At 45.1% G+C, this 22,017-nt stretch overlaps 1 protein-coding gene across 1 annotated transcript in view; it reads right to left on the reverse strand.

The window, feature by feature from the left end:
- NBAS (NBAS subunit of NRZ tethering complex) overlaps positions 1–22,017 on the reverse strand; it is an 852,905-nt gene that overhangs the window by 611,209 nt on the left and 219,679 nt on the right. Inside the window, exon 21 of the mRNA XM_033937554.1 lies at positions 5,002–5,138. Within this exon, the coding sequence (XP_033793445.1) occupies positions 5,002–5,138 (137 nt within the window). The remainder of the gene's footprint in view (positions 1–5,001; positions 5,139–22,017) is intronic.

The following is a 22,017-nucleotide window of genomic DNA, read 5'->3' on the forward strand; positions in this document are numbered from 1 at the left end:
ATTGAGCTGAACTCGTTATCAGAAGGCCAGCATTTTGGCAACTATAACGACCTCCCGCTAACGCAACTGCTAACGCAATTATGCTTTATTCTTTTGGTTTCATGATTGAAAAATAAAAACAATAAAATTACTTTGGTAACTTTGTGTTAGCGTCACATGTTTTTTGTTATTTTTCACACCTTGAGTGAAAGCTAGCAGCTTAATTGGCAGCTGCAGCTTTATGAGTGCGCAGGCGTCCAATGCCCATGCTCAGACGGTATACATAACATGACCATTTATTTTTTTTCATCAAAATGGGACATCAATTAATTGTCAGTCCTGCCCTAATCCCACCCCTAATTTTTTCCATTCATTTTTCATGTGCACATATCTTATTAATTCATAATGGTAACCATAAATTTTTTTTAAAAACACAAAGCACACTATATGCAAAGAAAATGTTAATTATCATTTATATTTGATGGGTTTCAAAGATGTCAAGGCAGATGACTTTAAAATATGCAATGTCACCTCAGTAACTATAGAAAAAATAGACAAATATAGTGCAAAATATAGACAGCAGATATAAATTCTCAAAACTGACTCATTTTGATCACTAAATTGAAAATAAAATCATTTCTCCTACTTTTGTGTCTGGTGATTTCATGAGTCTCTGGTTACGTTTCCTTCCAACTGTGCATCCTTTCTTTCATTTCTTTCTTTCTTTCTGCACTCAGGCCCAACAATTGTCCCTTTCTATTCCCTCCCTCCTTCCTTCCTTCCTATGTCTTTAGTGCCCCCAGTGCCTCCTTCCTATGTCCTTAGTGCCCCTAGTGCCCCTTCCTATGTCCTTAGTGCCCCTTCCTATGTCCTTAGTGCCCCCAGTGCCTCCTTCCCATGTCCTTAGCGCCCCTTCCTATGTCCTTAGTGCCCCCAGTGCCTCCTTCCCATGTCCTTAGTGTCCCTTCCCATATCCTTAGTGCCCCTTCCCATATCCTTAGTGCCCTCAGTGCCTCCTTTATATGTCCCCCTCACTGCCTTCCAGCCTTTGTCCCAACCCCTCCCCCGAAGCCAGCTCACCTGCCTGCCTACCTACCTCCTTCCACCCAACGTCTGATTCAAACACCCCCCCCCCCGGTCGCTGCTGCTTGCCAGCCTCTCTCTTTAGTCCTTACCTCCCTCCAGCGCTAATTCAACCCCTCCCCCCCTCCCGGTCCGCAGCCGCTGCTGCTTTCCGCCCAGAAGCCTTCTTCCCGACATCAATTTTGACATCAGAGAGGAAGTTCCGGACCAGCCAGGCAGCGATTGGCTGGCCCGGAACTTCCTCTCCAATGTCAGAATTGACGTCGGGAAGAAGACTTCTGGGCTGCAAGCAGCAGCGGCTGCGGACTGGGGGGGTGGGGGGGAGAGGGACTGAATCTGCGCTGGAGGGAAGTAAGTAGAGAGGCTGGCAAGCAGCGCCGGCGGACCCGGGGAGGTGAATCGGATGCTGGAGGAGAAGCGATCGTTGTCCCTGCTCACAGCTTCGGGACGCTGTCTCTGAAAACGGGACATTTTGGCATCCCGAAGCTGTGTGCGGGGACAATGAGACAAGGGATCCAAAAACGGGACGGTCCCATTCAAAATGGGACATATGGTCACCTTAGGTATACAGTATTGAAGCGAACAAAGTGATTACAGGGTACAGCTACAAGTACAGGTTTTTAGAGAGTACAGGTGTATCGGGATATGATAACATAGGGTTTGGGTGAGAAATAGATAGATGGGAAGGCTAGTGGGGAGAGCAAGTATGTTGGAGGTGGAGTTAGTCATGGTTTGGAAATTTGGGAACTCAAATGAATTTGTCGAATAGGAGAGTTTTCAGTGCTTTTTTTGAAAAACTGGTATGACAGAGAATTTAGGAGGTCACTTAGGGTGTTGTTCCAGATGCCTGCTTGGAAGTATAGAATCTTTTGAATTGGCATCCCTTTGGATTCGGAAAAGCGAATAGTAATGGTCTGTGAGAGAGGCAGGGTTTGTCCTGTAGGACAAAGTGTCTCAGGAAATAGGTCGTGAAGTGCCAAATTTGAAGATAATTTTGTCTCGATCGGTAGCCAGTGGAGTTTTTTTGAAGTATGGGATGATGTGGTCGGATTTTTTTAATCCAAAAATTAACCATACCGCGGTGTTTTGTATCGTTCTCAGTCTTATTATGTTTTTTTGTGGGATCCTAGGTAGATTATGTTGCAGTAGTCTAGTGAGCTTAGGATTAATGACTGTACTAGCAATCTAAACGATGCGAAGGCAAAGTAAAGTTTTAGCGTGCATAATTTCCAGAGGAGGCTGAAACATTTTTGATGAAGATGTTGGTGTGGGTTTTGAGTGTTAATGTTGGTCTAGGGTGAGACCTACGATTTTTATGGTAGGGTTGATTGGGAAGTTTCTTCCATTTAGGTTGATTGAAGAATCAATTAATTTTTTTTGTTAGGGTGGCCATGCAGAATTTGTTTTTTTCTGGGTTTAGTTTGAGTTTGAAGTTTTTTGTCCAGTGGGTTACCTGGTCGATGACTGATGAGATTAATAGTCTGGTTTCTGTCAACAGGGTAGAGATTGGGATGACAACTGTGATGTCATCCGCGTAGATGTAGGATTTGAGGTTCAGTTTTGAAAGTTCGTGGCCTAGTGAGGACATGTATATATTGAAAAGGGTGGGGGAAAGAGGGGAGCCTTGAAGGACGCCACAGGGATTGATCCATGATTGTAAGTAGACTTGTTCACTGATGACTTGGTAGGAGTGGTTTTTCTGGAAGCCACTGAACCAGTTTAGTACTTGGCCCAAGATGCCTATAGCATCCAGACAGCTGAGAAGTATGTTGTGATCCACCAGATCAAAGGCACTGCTCAGGTTGAATTGAAGAATCAGTGCCTGGTTCCCTGAGCTGAGTATGTGAGAGATGAGATCCACGATGGAGGCTAAGGCGGTTTCAGTGCTGTAGTGTGAACAGAATCTCGATTGATATTCATGTAGAGATGAGAATTTATCCAGGTAGCTTGTCAGTTCCATGTTGATCAGTCCTTCCATCAGTTTGGTAAAGAAGGGAATGTTGGCTACTGGTCTGTAGTTGGAGGTTGAGGAGATGGAGTCTTTGTGATTCTTTACCAATTTTGTAATTGTTTCACCAATTAAGTAGTAAAACCACAATTTTTAAATCCCTTAATCTCTTATATCAAACCCTGGGCAAAACCAGCACTTTAAAAAAATATATGTGCATACCTCTGAGCTGGTGCAAAACCCAATGGAGGAAATTTTAACACAGGTATGTATTCCCTGTGTAAAATGCAGATTTTTGGCCCACCTGTCATGTCCCTGGAAATCTCTGCATCCATGTAATTTCCAAGGGTAAATAGTTTGATCGAGCCTGGCCAGCTGGAGAAGTCCAATGACCAATACCCTTAGTCACACCCATCTCAGCCGAGTGAAGAGCGAGGTATGGGTAGCTTGGTAATAATGTACAAGAATTGTGACCAATCTTTCAGATGCCCCAAAACCACCTTAGCAGGCTTAGTGTATCAAAATACAAAACAGCAGATAATCATGCTAATTTTAAATTCAAGCCAAAATTACAGTTTTTTCTTCAGAATGAAGCAGAAGGAAAAAAAAATCACTTTGCCACTATTGTCCAACCTTTGGCTGCTGGCTGGCTCTGCACACTGTCTCTCTCAGCAGCTTTTCTTTCTGAAACTTCAGGTCTAAATGGGTCACACTGTATTCAAACCTTCCAGGTGTACCTTGCTTCATACCAGTCTGCTCCAACACTTTTGCTAATAATGGCTCTAGGCTGGCCTTTCCACTAGGGAATTTCCCTTGGGGTTTTATGAGGCAAAAAAGCACCCCAAGGAGTTGGGATCTATACCTGCCTTGAAGATTTGGTTACCAAAATCCAAACCAAGATCCTAATAGCTCTTGAACAATTAATCTAAACAGTGATTCCTGACCACCATGCCTGATTTCCTTAGCAAGCCTAATTAGCAAGTCATGAAGGGCAAAACAGCTCCAAAAAAGCCTTGCTAAATCTTTGCCTTGTGCAGTCTTTCCTAGGTTTCATGTAGCTACCGCAATGAAAATTAACACTTGTTATTGGTAACTTTTAAGCATGGTAGTGCTGGCAATTCAGCTTTAAACATAAACAGTTTCTGTTATAAACCATCCTATATTTTCCTATGAGTCCTAGCTCACCTCCATTAATTCAGGGTCAGTAGTATATGCAAAGTCCTGTTCCATTTCTTCAGCATTTAATTCCTCACTCATTTCAATTTCATTTTCATCTCTATATGAGTTATCTCCAAAATCTTGCCAGTCATGGCTTCCTACATGACATGACCCACCAGTGTATAATGTTCTGGTGCTCTTCTAGTTTCTGGCAGAGAAGGGCTGGCTGCCTTTTCTCTCCCTCTTGCCTTCCCAGTGTGTGCCCACATCCCCATCCTTTTCTTTCTCATTCCAATCTGATTGTGCTGCAGTGCAGGTGAGCCATTGATTATAGCTACTTCTGAGTAATGCTTGTTAAGCTGGCTCAAACAAGTTCTGGGTTTACTAGGCACAGGAGCTACTCCAGTCCTGCCTTTAAGTTTGTTCTGCTCCTGGCCTGATGGGATTTGAAGTCCTGTCACCTTTGCTTTCATTTGCTTCATGGGAAAAGGTAAATAGGTATGTGGAGTTTCTAACTGCTTGGCAAAGGACCTTTTCTTGCAGGGTTCATTCTGGGCAGGTCCTTAGGTTTGTTTAAGGTCAGTTCTTGTGGCAAGTTACCACTTTTATCATCTGTCCTGGGGCATGGAACAGGTTCCTTTGTATTCACAGGGGCTTCCCTGTGACAATAGTGGCTTTCTAAAATTGCCATTTACTCATGTACGCAATCTACAAGTGTAAATGTCACTATTTATGCATGGGGATGTTTTTACAATAAAAGCCTCTTACTTCAAACATTGACCATGAAGGAAAAATACAGTCCTACAAGTCAAATTCAGAAAATATATTCTCACCAAGCTTCAGGCAACAAGACAGCATACTCATGTGGAGACGTGGTCTCAGGAAAGTTGGAGAGAATTGCCAGCCGATGTTGAAGCAGCTCTGATCCATGGTAAGAAAACAAAATTTCCAATGCTTGCACATTACTGTCCTGTAAATATTAAAAAATTGCTTTATGGCATGAAACATTTATAGGTGCTCTCAAAAGAAAACAATTCATCAGCCACACTTGAGTCAAAGAACAAGTTCACTGCCAAGCATAATATGACCCATGTGCATGACGAACTGCTGTACAGAAAAATATACTGTATACATTTACATAGAATGCATGTGCATCCTATATCAGAATTTCTTTAAAGACGACAGAACAAATCAAACTAGTGGGTCACAACATTCATAGACTAGATTTGTCTCCAAGCTCTCAGAGAAGGGTTTTTTGAACATGCATGGAAATTCTTGCACAGCCCAATCTCAAGTCCCTTTAGTATATTTGAAAGCTTAAGAAGCAACTCCAGTGTAATAAACTGTACATGCTTAGCGCAGAGGATTACTTCAGCTTTACTAGAGATATTTTTGTGCATTAATGTACCTTCCACTGTGGCAAGGGCTTTGCTGCATGAAATAAATTCTGTGTTAAACCCAAAGTAAACTACAGCACTAATCTAGACACAACCAGTAAGGAAATGTATGCTAATAAACTGCAAATGGAATTACTTCTGATGTACAGCACTTTAAATTTTAATAAAGTAGTGCTAAGTCTTTATTTCACCCCCTAGAAGTAAAACAAAGTTTAACTTAAAATTGATTTCAAAGGAAAATCAAATTGAAGTTTAATTAGATAACAAAGGCCTGAGACACAAAGGTTTGGAGACTCCTTTGAGAAAAGATTTCCTATTTGGAGACCTAGGACTCCTCACCCAAGTCCCCAAAACCACATTGTTCTAAAGTAGCCAAATAAATGTAATTAGTTACTGTACTTAAGCAAAAATTTTATTACTTTTACTTGTAAAGAAGTACAGGATAATATTTGTGGGGGGGTTTTTGAAGAGATAATTTCACCATTTTTTACTACTTTTACTCAGTTACATTTGATGCTTGCAATTAAAAGTAAAATTAAAAGTGGAAGGGAGATGTAAATGACAATTCCAAATCAAAAAATGGGAACGGGATTTTGCTATTGCAAACCTCATCACAAAATTGGATCATTTCATCTTAAACTTTGCTATTCAGTGAAAATAACCTACCGTATAGAACAGTTACTTACCGTAACGGGTATTATCCAGGGACAGCAGGCAAATTTTCTCACATGTGGGTGACATCATCCACGGAGCCCCAGTATGGACAGAATTAAAAGTGTAGTATCATCAGCAACACGGCAGAGGAACACCCGAGCATGAGAAAGCTGTGATGGGGCCTGTGCTGCCAACGATGCGGTTTGTTATAAGGTACTGTATTTCGGTCTCACGGTCGGGGTTTGGATGGGTGGGAGAGATAAAATGGTCATCAGGGAGAGGGGGGTTGTAAGGCAGTGGCGGGGGAGGGGAATGGGAGGGATTAAAAAATGCTCCATGGGGGGATGGGAGGAAGGGAGGGATATAAGCTGCAAGGGTTCTGTTGCACAAGGGATGGGAAGGAGGGAGGTATAGAAGCTGCAAGGGTTCTGCTGCATAAGGGGAGGGAAGGATATAGACTGCAAGTGATCTGCTGCACAGAGGGATGGGAGGGAGGGGGAGGGACAGAAAGATACTGCACAAGGGGATGGGTGAAAGGGGAGGAAAGATGCTGCACATGGGGAGGAGAGAAAGGAAATAGGAAGAATTGGAGTGGAGGAGAGGAAGGGAGATAATCATTTTACATTAAAAAAAATAAGACCACCCCAAAAATAAGACCTAGTGCCTTTTTTGGGCCCAAAATTAATATAACACAGTGTCTTATTTTCGGGGGAACACGGTAATAGGACTTGATTGGCTACCATGTGCTGAAAATTTTGAGAGCACTTCAAATGGCCCTGAGTTCCAAGAGATGTGGCATTGCTGCTCTTGGGCGGACCAGTGACCCTGTGTGCAAAGACCACCCAGATGAGCTCCCCAAGCGTATTTGGACGAGTCTGTGGTCAGAACTTTCTGATGTGGAGAGATTTGAAACAGCCCTTCGGAAAGATTTAAGGAATTCAACCACCACTGCAGAGACTGATGAAGTGAAGATGTGACTAAAATCTTCCGTGAGAGTGAATCGAGGAGCTTGAGACCATTGGGACGCTAGTGGCCACTGAGGTGTCCTGAGGTGGAGTTGAGCAAAGAGGGTAGCATGGACTGCGGATGCTATGTGACCCAATAGTACCATCATCCACCTGACTGAGATGGACGAAGGTGATAAGCCTGGTTGCAAAGTTGAATCAAATTGTCTTGTCTTTGCTGAGGTAAGAATGCCCCAAGTTGGATGGTGTCAAGCAGGGCTCCTATGAACTGCAGAGTATGAGAGGGTTGAAGTTGAGATTTTGAAAAATTGACTTCAAACCTCAACTGCTGAAGAAACCAGATTGTTGACTGTGTTGCTCAGAGAATGCCTTGAGGAGAGGCATCATTTATTAGCCAGTCGTCGAGATAAGGAAAAACTTGGAGACCTTGAGCCCTTAAAGCTGCTGCTAGTATTACCAGGCACTTGGTGAATACTCTGGGTGAGGATGCTAGGTCGAAGGGCAGAACCTTGTACTGAAAATGTTGACATCTCAAAAATTTCTGTGGGCAGGGTGAATGAGTATGTGGGTATAAGCTTCTTTTAGATCCAGAGAGCACAGCCAATCGTTTTGATCTAAGAGGAGATATAGAGTTGACAAGGACATTTTAAACTTTTCTTTTACCAAGAATTTGATCTAGTCTCTGAGGTCTAGAATTGGACAAAGACCTCCCGTCTTCTTTGGGATGACAAAATGCCTGGAGTAGAAGCCCTGATTCTTTTGAGCAGGAGGTACTATCTCTATGGTATTCATAAGGAGTACAGATTCTATCTCCCGAAGAAGAAGGGACGTCTGCTGAGGGTTGAAAGAGGACTCTCTTGGAGGATGATTTGGAGGTGTACAGACAAAATGGAGAGAGTAACCCTCTTGAATGACCTAGAGAACCCACAAATCGGTTATCAACATCCAACGTTGATGGTATAATTGGAGCCATCCTCCAATAGGCTGAGGAAGAGGCTGAGAGAGAGAAACAGCGGCTATGCTCTCCATGAGCACATCAAAAAGACTGAGTAAGCTTTTGAAGAGCTGTTGGTTGAGACTTTTGGGGTTACTGTTTCTTTTGCTTTTTCTGCTAAGGTGGACAAGGAGCAGAAGGTTTAGCACAATAACAGCACTGATATGAAGAGGCAGGTTTAGATGCCTGTGAAGCCAAGGGAGGTTTAGTCTTTGTTCTGACCAAAGCATTCCAATTCTTTTCATGATCTGTTAACTTTTGTGTGGCTACCTAAATGGAATCACCAAACAGTTCTTCACCCAAACAGGGAATATTAGCTAATGTGTCTTGGAGGTTGATGTCCATATCTGAGACCCTCAATCATGCTAAGGCATCTCACGCCATTGACATAGCAGATGCTCTAGATCACAGTTCTTAAACCGCCGGTCCGCAGACCAGTGCCGGTCCACAAAAAAATCTTGCCGGTCCGCGAAGGATTCGGTCCCCGCCGCAACGAAAGGCTGGCGTCAGCTGACTTGCAACTTCCTGTTGCAGTCGCTGTGCCGGGACTCCTGCCTTCCACCGCGTTTGCCTCCTGCCTTGTCTCCGCACCTTCAGACCACCAGCAGCAGCTCTGTGTGCTTTTAACTTCGGCACAGAGCTGTCCCTAAATAGTAGTTTAGCGCAGTTTCATGAGGCAGTCTCATGGCCTTTGCTAGGCCGGCCCACATCGCATCATCGAAGCGGGCCGGCCTAGCAAAGGTCCCGAGGCTGCCTCATGAAACCGCGATAAACTACTGCTTAGGGGCAGCTCTGTGCCGAAGTTAAAAGTACACAGAGCTGCCGCTGTTGGTCTGGACTCTTGGGCTGCTGAAGGAAAGCAAAGAGCAGCTTCCTGGAGGTCTCCCTGCCTCTCGCCTTTGCAGGTCCCTTTTTTTTTTCCTTCAAACGGCAACGGGCCCCAGCATCGGCATCAATCAAGTAAGTTCCACTGTTCCTTGCAAGCGGTTCTGCTCAGCCAAAGCTTCCCCTCTGACATGAGCCACCCTCAGGGGAAAGAAAGTGACCCGCAAATGTGAGGGAAAGGGGGGCAGATGATGGAAGTTGGGGGGGGAGAGAGAGAGAGAAGGGGCAGAAGATAGAATGGAGGAGATGAGAGAGAGAAGGGGACAGATGATGGAAGTGAGAAGAAGGGAGAGAGAGCAGAAGGCAGATGGATGTCAGTTGAGAGGGGAGAGCAGATGCTGAATGGAAGTGGGGAAAAAACACTTACTGGATGGAAGGAGGAGATAAATAAAGGGGGAAGAAAATAGTAAGATAATGGAGGGGTGAGGGAAAGGGGTGACAAGCTGTGGGTAGACACGATGAAAAGAGGGAAACAGGACTAAATAGTAAGAAATAATTTAATTTAGATGGAGGCAGAAAATAGAGAAGGAAGACCAGAGAAGAAAAGGGAAGAGAGAGCAGAGAACGATATCAGATCTGAGTGGAGGAAATGAGAAGAGAGAGATGCTAAAAACCACAGGGGGGAGGGAAGGACAGAGATGCCAGACCATGAGGGGAACAGAAGGAAGATGATAGATGCCAGACCAAATTGGGGGGGGGGGGCAGGAGGAGAGATGGCAGGGAAAGACAGACAGTGAATGGAAGGGGCAGATGCTGGACTGAAGAGACAGAGAAGGTTAACATGCCGCTGTACTGGGCCATGGTACGCCCTCACCTGGAGTACTGCGTCCAGCACTGGTCACCGTACATGAAGAAGAACACGGTACTACTCGAAAGGATCCAGAGAAGAGCAACTAAAATGGTTAAGGGGCTGGAGGAGTTGCCGTACAGCGAAAGATTAGAGAAACTGGGCCTCTTCTCCCATGAGCAGAGGAGATTGAGAGGGGACATGATAGAAACATTCAAGGTACTGAAGGGAATAGACTTAGTAGCTAAGGACAAGTTGTTCACCCTCTGCAAGGCAGGGAAAACGAGAGGGCACTCTCTAAAGTTGAAAGGGGATAGATTCCGTACAAACGTAAGGAAGTTCTGTGGTAGAAAGCTGGAACGCTCTTCCAGAGGCTGTTATAGGGGAAAACACCATCCAAGGATTCAAGACAAAGTTAGACAAGTTCCTGCTGAACAAGAATGTGCGCTGGTAGGGCTAGTCTCAGTTAGGGTGCTGGTCTTAAACCAGAGGGCCGCCGCGTGAGCGGACTGCTGGTCATGATGGACCTCTGATCTGACCCAGCAGTGGCAATTCTTATGTTCTTATGTTCTTAGGGAAGACACTGGCTGGAAGAGAGTGAAAAGGCAATGAAAGCAGAAACCTGAGACGACAAAAGGTAGAAAAAAATAATTTTATTTCTATCTTGTGATTCAAATATATCAGATTTGAAATATGTATCTTGCTAGACATAACTGGGGAGTGCAAAGCCCAGGTAGTGCTTCTTTAGCTTCCAGCTGGCTTCTCTCTGACCAGGGGGCAGTTGCCCTAGTTCCACTCCCCTAACACCATTCCTGCCATGTGTGACTGTGGTATTCTGTTACATGATATTTGTGTAGCATTCTGTAATAATTTGGCTTATTCAGTTTTCTTGATAGTAGAGGGGATATATGTGAAGGGGAGGGGAGACAAGGGTTTTGTTGATCTTTGCCCTGTATTATTTGTATTTATAAAAGACAATTGTATAGAATATTGTTTCTTTTTATACTTTAATAAAATATGTTCAATATAAAATCATAACTATTTGAGGCTTGTGCGGGTGGGATCAGATGGTTTGTGGGACCGACCTCACGGGGACGGGGCGGCGATTGTTTTTTTTTTTAAATTTCAGTCTTAGTAGTTTGCCGGTCCACAAAATAATTATTTTATTTCCGCCGGTCCATAGGTGTAAAAAGGTTGAAGAACACTGCTCTAGATGATAACTCGAAGGCACGATAAGCAGATTGTGCTACATATTTTCTAGTCTGGGAAAGAGTACAAAGATGTTGTGAAATTCCTGAAGACATTGTATAGGAATATATTTGTCAAAGGAAGGTAGTTTTCATACTAGATGTTTCACATAACAAGATATGTAGAAGTTATAATTAAGGACTCTGTTCGCCAACATAGAATTTTGATACAGGCGACGTCCAAATTTATCTATAGTTCGCCCCTCTCTTCCAGATGGTGTTGAGGCATAGACATTTGACGCAAAGAACTTTTCAAAGTTGACTCCACAACAAGTGAGTGATGTTGAAGCTGTGGTTTATTAAATCCTAGAGAAGAAATGATTCTATAAATAGAATCCAACTTTCTTGGAGCAACCGTAATGGTCAAGGGTGTTTCCAAATTCTTGTAGAGAGTCTCTTTGAGAATGCCATGCAGAGGCAATTTAAGAGCTCTTTTGGAGGCTCATCATAGTCCAGGGCTTATAAGTATTCAGCACTGAAGGCAGAGTAAGTTTGTAGTTTCAACAGACATGTCTTTGCCTAGCTGCCTATTCTATTTGGTAAAAGACAGTCTTTCTGTAGGAGATCTTGACTGGTAGAGTTCTCTGAGAAGATGGTGCCAAACGGGTGTCATAAGCCTCAGTTGCAGAACTAGAAAGGTTACACTCTGAATCAGACTGTAAATCAGAGTCATAAAGAAGCTTTGAAGAATGCAAGCATCGAGAAGATTTATGTTTCCTACAACTTCGGTACAAATCCAAGGAGGATGAGGAGGAGATTCGGTGTGAAGATCTTTTACGCTTTGACGTAAGTGATGTGGATCAATGCTTCCTGAACTTGGAGTGTCAAGTAGAAGAAGAGGAACGTCAATGTCTGAAGGAAGTGGATTGATGCACCGATGGAGAACTGGATCTTTGATGTAATGATCGGCATCAAGGAGTAGAATGTCATGTTGAGGATCGATGATGACTCGATGAAGATCCATGTCGACGTTCTAAAGGGGAGATGACTGCAGTACCGTGGGGCCTCATGACAGTATGCTCAGATTGGGTCAGTACCGAGGGAGTTGATATGAATGTTGGTGCATGGAGTTTGAACATATCACTAAGCTCCCTCCGGCATAATTCACTGAGTTTCTCTCTAAAAGAAAACACTGGTACTACTGGCTTATCTGTACCATCGATGCAGTGGCTTGTCTCAGAGAGGGTGACCTCAATGAGGATGCACACCTCAAAGGAGAGACAAGCTGCAAGAGTGGGCATTGCTGTTTGGTCTGCATCAAGGGACTTGATGCTGTTGTGACCTGTGACGGTGACCGGTGCTGAAGCTGACAACTTTAAATGGAGCGCTTCTGTAAGGTGGAACACCGGGTGCTAGACTCCACCTGGTGTTCAGGCCCGAGACACTGTAGGCACCAACTATGAGAATCGGTTAGGGAAATAGGCCTTTGACATCTACAGCACTTTTTAAACCCTGTTAATGGTCTCAACATGGATGGGAATATGACTTCAACAAAATTAAACTCAATTTTGCAGGAGAAAAGAAGCCATGAAGGCCAAAGCCAATGAGTGAAGAAAAACCAGAAATAAACTATTTTTGGTTTTGTTTTTTTAAACTAGAGAAAAATAAGATACTCTAAAGAGTAGAGAAAAAATGAAAAAAAAAAAAAAGACACGTAGCGAGAAAGCAAGGCAAATCTGAACAAAGTTCAGGTCAAAAACAACTTCTTTGCTCCACAGAAAACAAAGAACTGAAGAACCGTGAGCCTATGTCGGTCGGGAAGGTGCATAACTTTACACTTCTTGGCATTAAAGCTCAGTTGCCAAATAGCAGACCTTTTCTCTAGTAAAAGTAGGTCCTGTGTCATACTGTCTGGTATGGTACCTCTGCCTACCACATTCCATAATTTAGCGTCATCGGCAAATAATGCAATTTTACCCTGAAGTCCCTGAGGTAGATCCTGTACGAGGATATTAAATAGGATTGGACCCAGGACCGAGCCCTGCAGTACTCCACTGAACACGTCCGACGTTTCAGAGGGAGTGCCATTTACCACCACCCTTTGAAGTCTGCCGCTGAGCCAGTCTTTAACCCATGCAGTTAATGTTTCTCCAAGTCCCAGCGAGCTCATCTTGTTCAATAATCTATGGTGTGGAACACTATCAAAAGCCTTACTGAATTCCAGATACACTACATCCAGGGACTTTCCCTTATCCAGTTTTTTTGTTACCCAGTCAAAGAAGCTGATTAGATTGGATTGGTAGGACCTTTCCTTTGTAAATCCATGCTGATGGGGATCCCTCAGCCTCTCATCATCCAGAAGCATATCTAATTTGTGTTTAATTAACGTTTCCATAAGTTTACACACTATTGATGTAAGACTTACCGGCCTGTAATTTGCAATCTCTGACCTGCATCCCTTTTTGTGAAGTAGAATTATGTTAGCTGTTTTCCAGTCTAATGGAACTTTTCCCGTGTTTAGGGAAAGATTGAAGAGTGTGGCTAACGGTTCTGCCAGGACATCTCTCAATTCCCTAAGCACTCTGGGGTGCAATTTATCTGGTCCCATGGCTTTGTTCACTTTTAGCCTTGATAATTCTTGATAGATGCTCTGGTAGTAAATTCAAAATTCCTGAATGGGTCTTCTGAGCTCTCCCTTGTTTGCAGCTGTGGACCGGATCCCGGCGCCTCACAGGTAAAGACTGAGCAGAAGTATTTGTTTAGCAGTTTGGCTTTATCGGAGTCCGATTCTGCATAGGTACCGTCGTGTTTCTTTAGGCGCACTATCCCATCTGTATTCCTCTTTCTATCATTAACATACCTGAAAAAGAATTTATCCCCTTTTTTAATATTCATAGCTAACTTTTCTTCCATCCGGAGTTTGGCGTTTCTGACCGCTGTTTTGACAGATCTAAATTTCTCTAGATAGTCTTCTTTGACTTTTAGTCATTGTGATTGTTTGTAGGATACAAATGCTCTTTTCTTCTGTTTTATGAGTTCTAAGATCTCCGCAGAGAACCACTGGAGTTTGTTATTTCTCCGTCGTTTACTCACGGCTTTTACATAGAGGTTGGTTGCTTCCTGTAGGGTAGATTTCAGAGCCGACCGCATTATGTCCACATTATCTGTTGTCTCCTGGTTTTGCAGCGCCTCATAGACAAAATCTCCCATGCTTCGAAGTTAGTGCCCTTAAAGTTAAGGACCTTTGTTGATGTGTTCGACCTAGTGGTTCCTTTCTTGAGGTGAAACCACACCATGTTGTAGTCACTGGAGGCCAACGCATCACCTACCAAAACCTCTGTGACTCCATTGGTGAGTATCAGGTCCAAAATTGCCTGATCCCTAGTGGGCTCCAGTACCATTTGCTTGAGTTGTGCTCCCCATATAGAGGTTAGTAGCCCTCTGCTGCTGCTGGTCATAGCTGAAAGTTTGTTCCAGTTTACATCTGGCATGTTGAAGTCCCCTAACAGTACAGTGTCTCCACGCAGAGTGATGGTCTTGATGTCTTAGATTAATTCTTTGTCTATGTCGTCCTGCTGTTTGGGAGGTCTGTATACAATGCCCAGATACAGGCATTTGCCACTTCCCCTGGCAAGGTTCACCCAGAGGGACTCCCCTGTATACTTGACACCTGTGATTCTGGTAACTTTGATTTCCTCCTTGATATATAGCACTACCCCTCCTCCGTTTTTGTCTTCTCTGTCTCAGCGTAATAAATTATATCCTGGTATAGCTACATCCCATCCTTGGGAATCCGAGAACCAGGTTTCAGATATTGCCACCATATCTAGGTCGGCACTCCTCATTTCATAGAAACATAGAAACATAGAAATAGACGGCAGATAAGGGCCAAGGCCCATCCAGTCTGCCCACCCTAATGTCCCTCCCCTACCATTGCCCTGTGAATAGATCCCTCCTCTTCCTTTGCCCTGTGAATAGATCCCACGTGACGATCCCATCTGGCCTTAAAATCAGGCACGCTGCTGGCCTCGATCACATGTAGTGGAAGACTATTCCAGCGATCAACCACCCTTTCTGTGAAAAAGAATTTCCTGGTGTCAGCTCGTAGTTTCCCTCCCCTAATTTTCCACGGATGCCCTCTTGTTGTCGTGGGACCCTTGAAGAGGAAGATATCTTCCTCCGTCTCTATGCGGCCCGAGAGATACTTGAACGTCTCGATCATGTCCCACCTCTCTCTGCGCTCCTCGAGTGAGTATAGCTGCAATTTGTTTAACCGTTCCTCGTATGGGAGATCCTTGAGTCCTGAGACCATTCGAGTGGCCATTCTCTGAACCAACTCAGCACATCCTTGCGATAATGCGGTCTCCAGAATTGCACACAGTATTCCAGGTGGGGCCTCACCATGGATCTATACAATGGCATAATGACTTCCGGCTTTCGGCTGACGAAGCCTCTGCGTATGCAACCTATGACTTGTCTTGCTTTGGATGAAGCTTGCTCCACTTGATTGGCAGCCTTCATGTCCTCACTGACGATCACCCCTAGGTCATGTTCTGCTTCAGTTCTTGTTAGGATCTCGCCATTTAGGGTGTAAGTCTTGCATGGATTTTGGCTGCCCAGGTGCATAACTTTGCATTTTTTGGTATTGAAGCTGAGTTGCCAGGACCTAGACCAGCGCTCCAGTAGGAGTAGGTCGTGCATCATGTTGTCGGGCATTGAAACATCATCTATTGTGCATTTGCCCACTACATTACTTAGTTTGGCGTCATCAGCGAATAATGTTATTTTACCCCTAAGCCCTTCTGCCAAGTCCCTTATAAAGATGTTGAATAGGATTGGGCCCAAGACCGAGCCCTGTGGCACTCCACTGATCACCTCCGTCATTTCAGAGGGTGTGCCGTTCACCACCACCCTTTGAAGCCTACCTCCAAGCCAGTTCCCAACCCATTTCGTCAATGTGTCACCTAATCCTATAGAACTCATCTTGCTCAGCAACCTGCGGTGTGGTACGCTATCAAATGCTTTGCTAAAGTCCAGATACACGATGTCCAGGGACTCCCCAATATCTAGCTTCCCCGTCACCCAGTCAAAGAAGCTGATCAAGTTGGATTGGCACGATCTCCCTTTTGTAAATCCATGTTGACGGGGATCCCGTAGATTCTCCTCATCCAGGATCTTATCCAATTGGTGTTTTATTAGAGTTTCCATTAGTTTGCTTACTATCGATGTTAGACTCACTGGTCTGTAGTTTGCTGTCTCCATCTTGGAGCCTTTCTTGTGGAGTGGAATGACGTTAGCTGTCCTCCAGTCCGACGGAACGCTGCCTTTGCTAAGGGAGAGGTTGAAGAGCTTGGACAGTGGCTCCGCCAGGACATCACACAGCTCCCTTAGCACCCTGGGGTGTAGGTTGTCAGGCCCCATTGCCTTGTTAACCTTGAGCCTTGATAGCTCACTGTAGACACTGCTGGGCGTAAACTCGAAGTTACTGAACGGATCAACTGAGTCAACCCTTGTCTGTAGATGAGGGCCAAGCCCCGGCACTTCTCGGGTGAAGACTGAGCTGAAGTATTCATTTAATAGTTGGGCTTTTTCCGAATCCTTTTCCACATAGTCTCCGTCTGGTTTCCTAAGACGTACAATCCCGCCTGAGTTTTTACTTCTGTCACTGATATACCTAAAGAAGGATTTATCTCCCTTCTTGATGTTTTTTGCCAGAGACTCCTCCATGTGAAACTTAGCCTCCCTGACTGCCGTTTTGACGGCTTTTGATTTGGTCAAGTAGTCTGCTCTAGAGACCTGTTTCCCTGATTGTTTGTAAGAGATGAATGCTTTTTTCTTCTCCTTGATAAGGGCCGAGATCTCTGTAGTGAACCACTTCGGCTTATTGTTCCTTCGTTGTTTACTTACTAATTTAACATAGCGGTTTGTCGCTTCCTGTATGGTGGTTTTCAAAGTCGACCACATTTCTTCCACGCTATCGGTTTCTGCTTGTTCTTGTAGCGCCTGGTGAACGAAGTCTCCCATTTCTTTGAAGTTTGTGTCCTTGAATTTGAGGATCTTGGTCAGTGTGGTAGATTTAGTGAAACCTTTCCTAAGATTGAACCATACCATGTTGTGGTCACTGGAGGCCAATGTGTCGCCCACCGAGACCTCTGTGACACTTTCTCCATTGGTAAGTAATAGGTCCAGTATTGCCTGATCCCTTGTTGGGTCCAACACCAGTTGCTTGAGACCAGCTCCCTTCATAGCATTTAATAGCCTCCTGCTGCTGCCGAAAGCAGAGGTAAGTTTATCCCAATCCACATCAGGCATGTTGAAGTCACCTATCACTACTGTGTCCCCACGCAAGGTGATATTTTCTATATCACTGATTATTTCCATATCCAGGTCATCATGTTGTCTTGGGGGTCTGTAAATTACGCCAAGATACAAGCATTTGTCCTTCCCTCTGGCCAAATTAACCCAAAGGGATTCCCCAGTGTACTGGACATCTGAGATTCTTGTGACCATAATGTCATCTTTAGTATATAATGCTACACCTCCCCCTATTCTGCCTTCCCTGTCCCGGCGAAGCAAGTTGTAACCTGGTAAGACCATGTCCCACCTGTGGGAGTCTGTGAGCCAGGTCTCAGATATTGCCACCACATCCAGGTCGGCATTCCTTATTTCCATTTCTAATTCCAGGATCTTGTTTCCCAAACTGTGTGCGTTGACGTACATAGCCCTCCATGTTGTATTTTTGGTACGTCTCAGTGGGGGTGTTCCTGCTTGAGCTACTTGAACATCTTTAGTATTGTTTGTATTCTCCCTAGACTCATAACTACAATGTGTACTCCCCTTGGACCCAGAATTCCAATGTGTGCTCCCTCTAGACCCAAAATTACAATGTGACCCATAATTGTCATATGAACATACCCCCGATTCGAAAGTTTTCGTACTCGCCCCTGACCCAGAATTATGGTGACTACTTTCCTCAGCCCCAAAAAAGTATTGGCAGTTTAGTTCGCCAGGTATGTTGTATGTGCCTGTACCCTCCCCCGACTTACCTAGTTTAAAGCCCTGTGAAGTAGGCGGGCTAGACGGTGTCCAAGGACATTCTTTCCTCTTCCGGTCAGGTGTAGCCCGTCGTGTCCCTGTAGTCCTTGCAAAGCTTCTCCATGGTGTAGAAACCCGAAGTTCATCTCCTTGCACCATCCTCGCAGCCAGTCGTTCGCCTTCTGTATTCGATCCTCTCTGGCTCTGCCCTTGCCCCTCACTGGGAGAATCGAGGAGAAGACTACCTGTGCATCCATCCTCCCCCAGCTTCCAGAATTTTATTGCCTAAACTGCGGCATTAATATACATAGCCTTCCATGCTTCGTGTTTGCCCGATCTGTGTGGAGATTTTCCCGTTTGATTTAGTGTGTCCCTTATTACCCCGTTTGAGTTATTTTGTCCCTTTCGAGTTAGTTTATCCCCTGCAGTACTGTCTGCAATGAAAATACTTACCTCAGACTCAGTAGTGGAGTGGTTACATACCATTCCAGGATGGTTACTTACCACACCAGGATGAAAGTGGGTACCCTCCACCAACTCACCTAGTTTAAAGCCCTTTGGAGCAGGCGAGCCAGTTGTCTACTGAAGACATTCTTCCCTCTTCTGGTCAGGTGGAGCCCGTCTGGTTCCTGTAGTCCTTGAAGTGCCTCTCCATGGTCCAGGAAACCGAAGTTGATCTCTCTGCACCATCCATGTAGCCACTCGTTTGTTTTCTGGATACGATCTTCCCTAGCTCTACCCTTGCCTTTCACTGGAAGGATGGAAGAGTAGACCACCTGCGCTCCCATCCGCTTCAGCTTCTCACCCAGGGCTCCAAAGTCATCGGGTATCTTCTCCAGAATGTTCCTGGTGGTGTCGTTTGTCCCGACATGGATGAAAAGCATAGGATAGTGGTCTTGGGGCTTGATCAGTCTTCCTAAGCTGGTGGTCACGTCCTGGATCCTGGCAGACAACAAACCTCTCTTGATTGTGGATCTGGTCTACATATTGGTCCCTCGGTGCCCCGCAACAGAGAGTCCCCAATGACTACCACTCTGTGCTTCTTCGGGGGGAGCTGATTTGTTGCCCCCGGAGCCGGAGTCACCCACAAGTGAGAATATGCTGCCTGCTTGTCCTGGGATAAATACTTGAATATAAAGCAAGATTTTTGGGCCCAAAAATGGGGGTCTCAGTTTTTATTCAAGTCAGCCTGGTAGCTGGTGCTTTTATATACCCTTTAAAATGATAGGTGCTGCTTTTCTGCACTCCCACCAACCCCCGATGACTGGTACTACTCTCCTGCATGCCCCTCCCAATAACCAGAGCCGCTCTCTTCGATACTCCATCCCGATGATCAGAGCTGCTCTCCTGCGTGGCTCCCCATGATTTCATCTAGATAGATGGCATGGCAGAGGGAAGGCCCTGGCAGGGATGGTGGCAAGCAGCCAGTTCACAGAACTCTCTCTGCTGGCCAGCTGCCGCTGCTGCTCTGGTAAGCCTGCAGGTATGTCTAATCTCATAGGGGGGGAATCAGTCATTTGATGAGATTAGCCAGCCTGCTGCTGAAGGCACGTCTTCCCTTTTTTGAGAGATGGATACCATATCTGCTCGGCAGCCCTTGGAAAAATCATCTTCCCATGGGCCAGGAAGACAAATGCTCTAGATCAGTGGTTCCCAACCCTGTCCTGGAGGAACACCAGGCCAATTGGGTTTTCAGGCTAGCCCTAATGAATATGCATGAAGCAAATTTGCATGCCTATCACTTCCATCATATGCCAATCTCTCTCATGCATATTCATTAGGGCTAGCCTGAAAACCCGATTGGCCTGGTGTTCCTCCAGGACAGGGTTGGGAAGCACTGCTCTAGATGACACCATCCATGTAGCCATGCATTCATCTCCAGGATGTGAATTTCTCTGCCCTAGGGTCATGAAATCACTTTTGATACATTCACAGGGGTACGTGGCTGTATCATTAGTGCCAATGTGGATGAACAGCATCAGATAATAGTCATCAGGCTTGATGAGTCTCAGCAAGCTCTCTGCAGACAGCATACATCCCAGGACATTATGTCTGGTCTGCAGATGGACACTTCTGTACCCCCTCAGAAGGAAATCTCCAAACACCACTACCTTACGCCTCCTGGTGGTCACGGATGCAGTTATTTTTGGGATTTCAAGCTTTGGGGTCACAGTACCAATCTTGCAGGGTTCCATCTCTAGAAAAATAGTGCCTATGTGTGGGAGTGCTAAAGCTATATGAGGGATGAATATTGTATTGTCCTAGCATGCTTCTGTAATACTCAGAGGGCAATTTTCATAAGAAGTTCTGAAAGAACATGGGAGGAAAAAAAACCCCGTTGTGGATACCCCCTACCTTGGGGGAGAGTGTGGTGCAGTGGTTAAAACTACAGCTTCAGTACCCTGAGGTTCAAACCCACACTGCTTCTTGCGACCCTGGGCAAGTCGGTTATTTTTTTTTTAAAATATATTTTATTGAGCAAATCAAGAAAAAACACAGAACACAACAAAAGGCAGCCGTGCCAAAAGAGCAATAATACACCACGGCAAACCCTAAGTACAAGGCATCAACAAAGAATACAACAGTCACACAGTGCCATAAAGAATCAAGTTCTCAGAAATGATTTTACAAATATCACCCCAAAGATACCCAACCTCCCCACCCAGCCCCCCCCCCCCCCCCACGTGGATGGCACAACAAGAAGAAAGATGTCAGAGAAACACAGGTATGGAAAACACAGGTATGTATATGGATGAGTGAGTGAGGAAACAAGCAACAAACGCCAGAGAGCAGAAAAGAAAGAGGTGCAGTTCCCCATATCCTATGAGTTAAGCAGTAAACTCCTAGAACGATGTGGTAAAGCCGTCCAATAAGCCTCCCAAATCTCCTGAAAATGATCCCAACTACGGGGAACCCTACCGGACGCAGCCCGGCGCTCCAGCAAGGCCAATTCAAAGAGTGAACGTTACCATTGTACCACCGTTGGGATAGCCTGCTCCCGCCAGCACACCAAAATTGCCCGTTTGGCCAGTAAGAAGGCTTTCTGCACAAACAAATGGTGCCCTCCGGACATAAATCTCATCCCATCCAGAACATAAAAAAGAACAATCAAAGGAGAACAAGCTGGCAAATTCGGCACGAAAGAGCGAAGATAAGACCAAACCCGAGACCAGAACCGCTGTATATGGGAGCAGGTCCAAAACATATGCCCCAACGTGGCTCCAGGAGAGGCACATTTAGGGCAAGTATCCCTGTCAGCGAAACCCACTCGAAAGGCTCGGACTGGTGAAATGAAAGCTCTATGCAAGAACTTATATTCCTGCTCCCGATGAATCATACTCCAAGAAACAGCTGCAATGCTGCCAAAACCATGGGAAAGCACATCCGGCGAGATGTCACTCTGCAAGTCCTGGCTCCAGGCGCGTGCCAAGTGACCAGTCTGAGTATCAGGACACAAGGTCAATAAGATCGAGATATAATAGCTCAGCTTAGGGGCCACCGGTTCCCATAAAGCCAGACACCTACCCAAGCGATCAGCACTGTGAGCTGACACCCCCAATTCGTCTAGGCCCAAGATATAATGACGCACCTAAAAGTACCCGAACATATCAACAATGTTGAGGTCGTATAAGGACTGAAGTTCCAAGGGGGTAAGCAGGCGCCCCCGCTCATGTAGAAGGTCCCCCATTCTTTTAATGCCCCGGGAATGCCAAATACTAAAAGTGCGCGTCTCCGAACCCGGAGTAAAGTCCAGATTTCCTACTAAGGCAGGGGTGTCCAATGTCGGTCCTCGAGGGCCGCAATCCAGTCGGGTTTTCAGGATTTCCCCAATGAATATGCATGAGATCTATTAGCATACAATGAAAGCAGTGCATGCAAATAGACCTCATGTATATTCATTGAGGAAATCCTGAAAATCCAACTGGACTGCGGCCCTTGAGGACC

Source organism: Geotrypetes seraphini, chromosome 3 (genome assembly GCF_902459505.1).
Source record: "Geotrypetes seraphini chromosome 3, aGeoSer1.1, whole genome shotgun sequence".
NCBI lineage: Eukaryota > Metazoa > Chordata > Amphibia > Gymnophiona > Dermophiidae > Geotrypetes > Geotrypetes seraphini.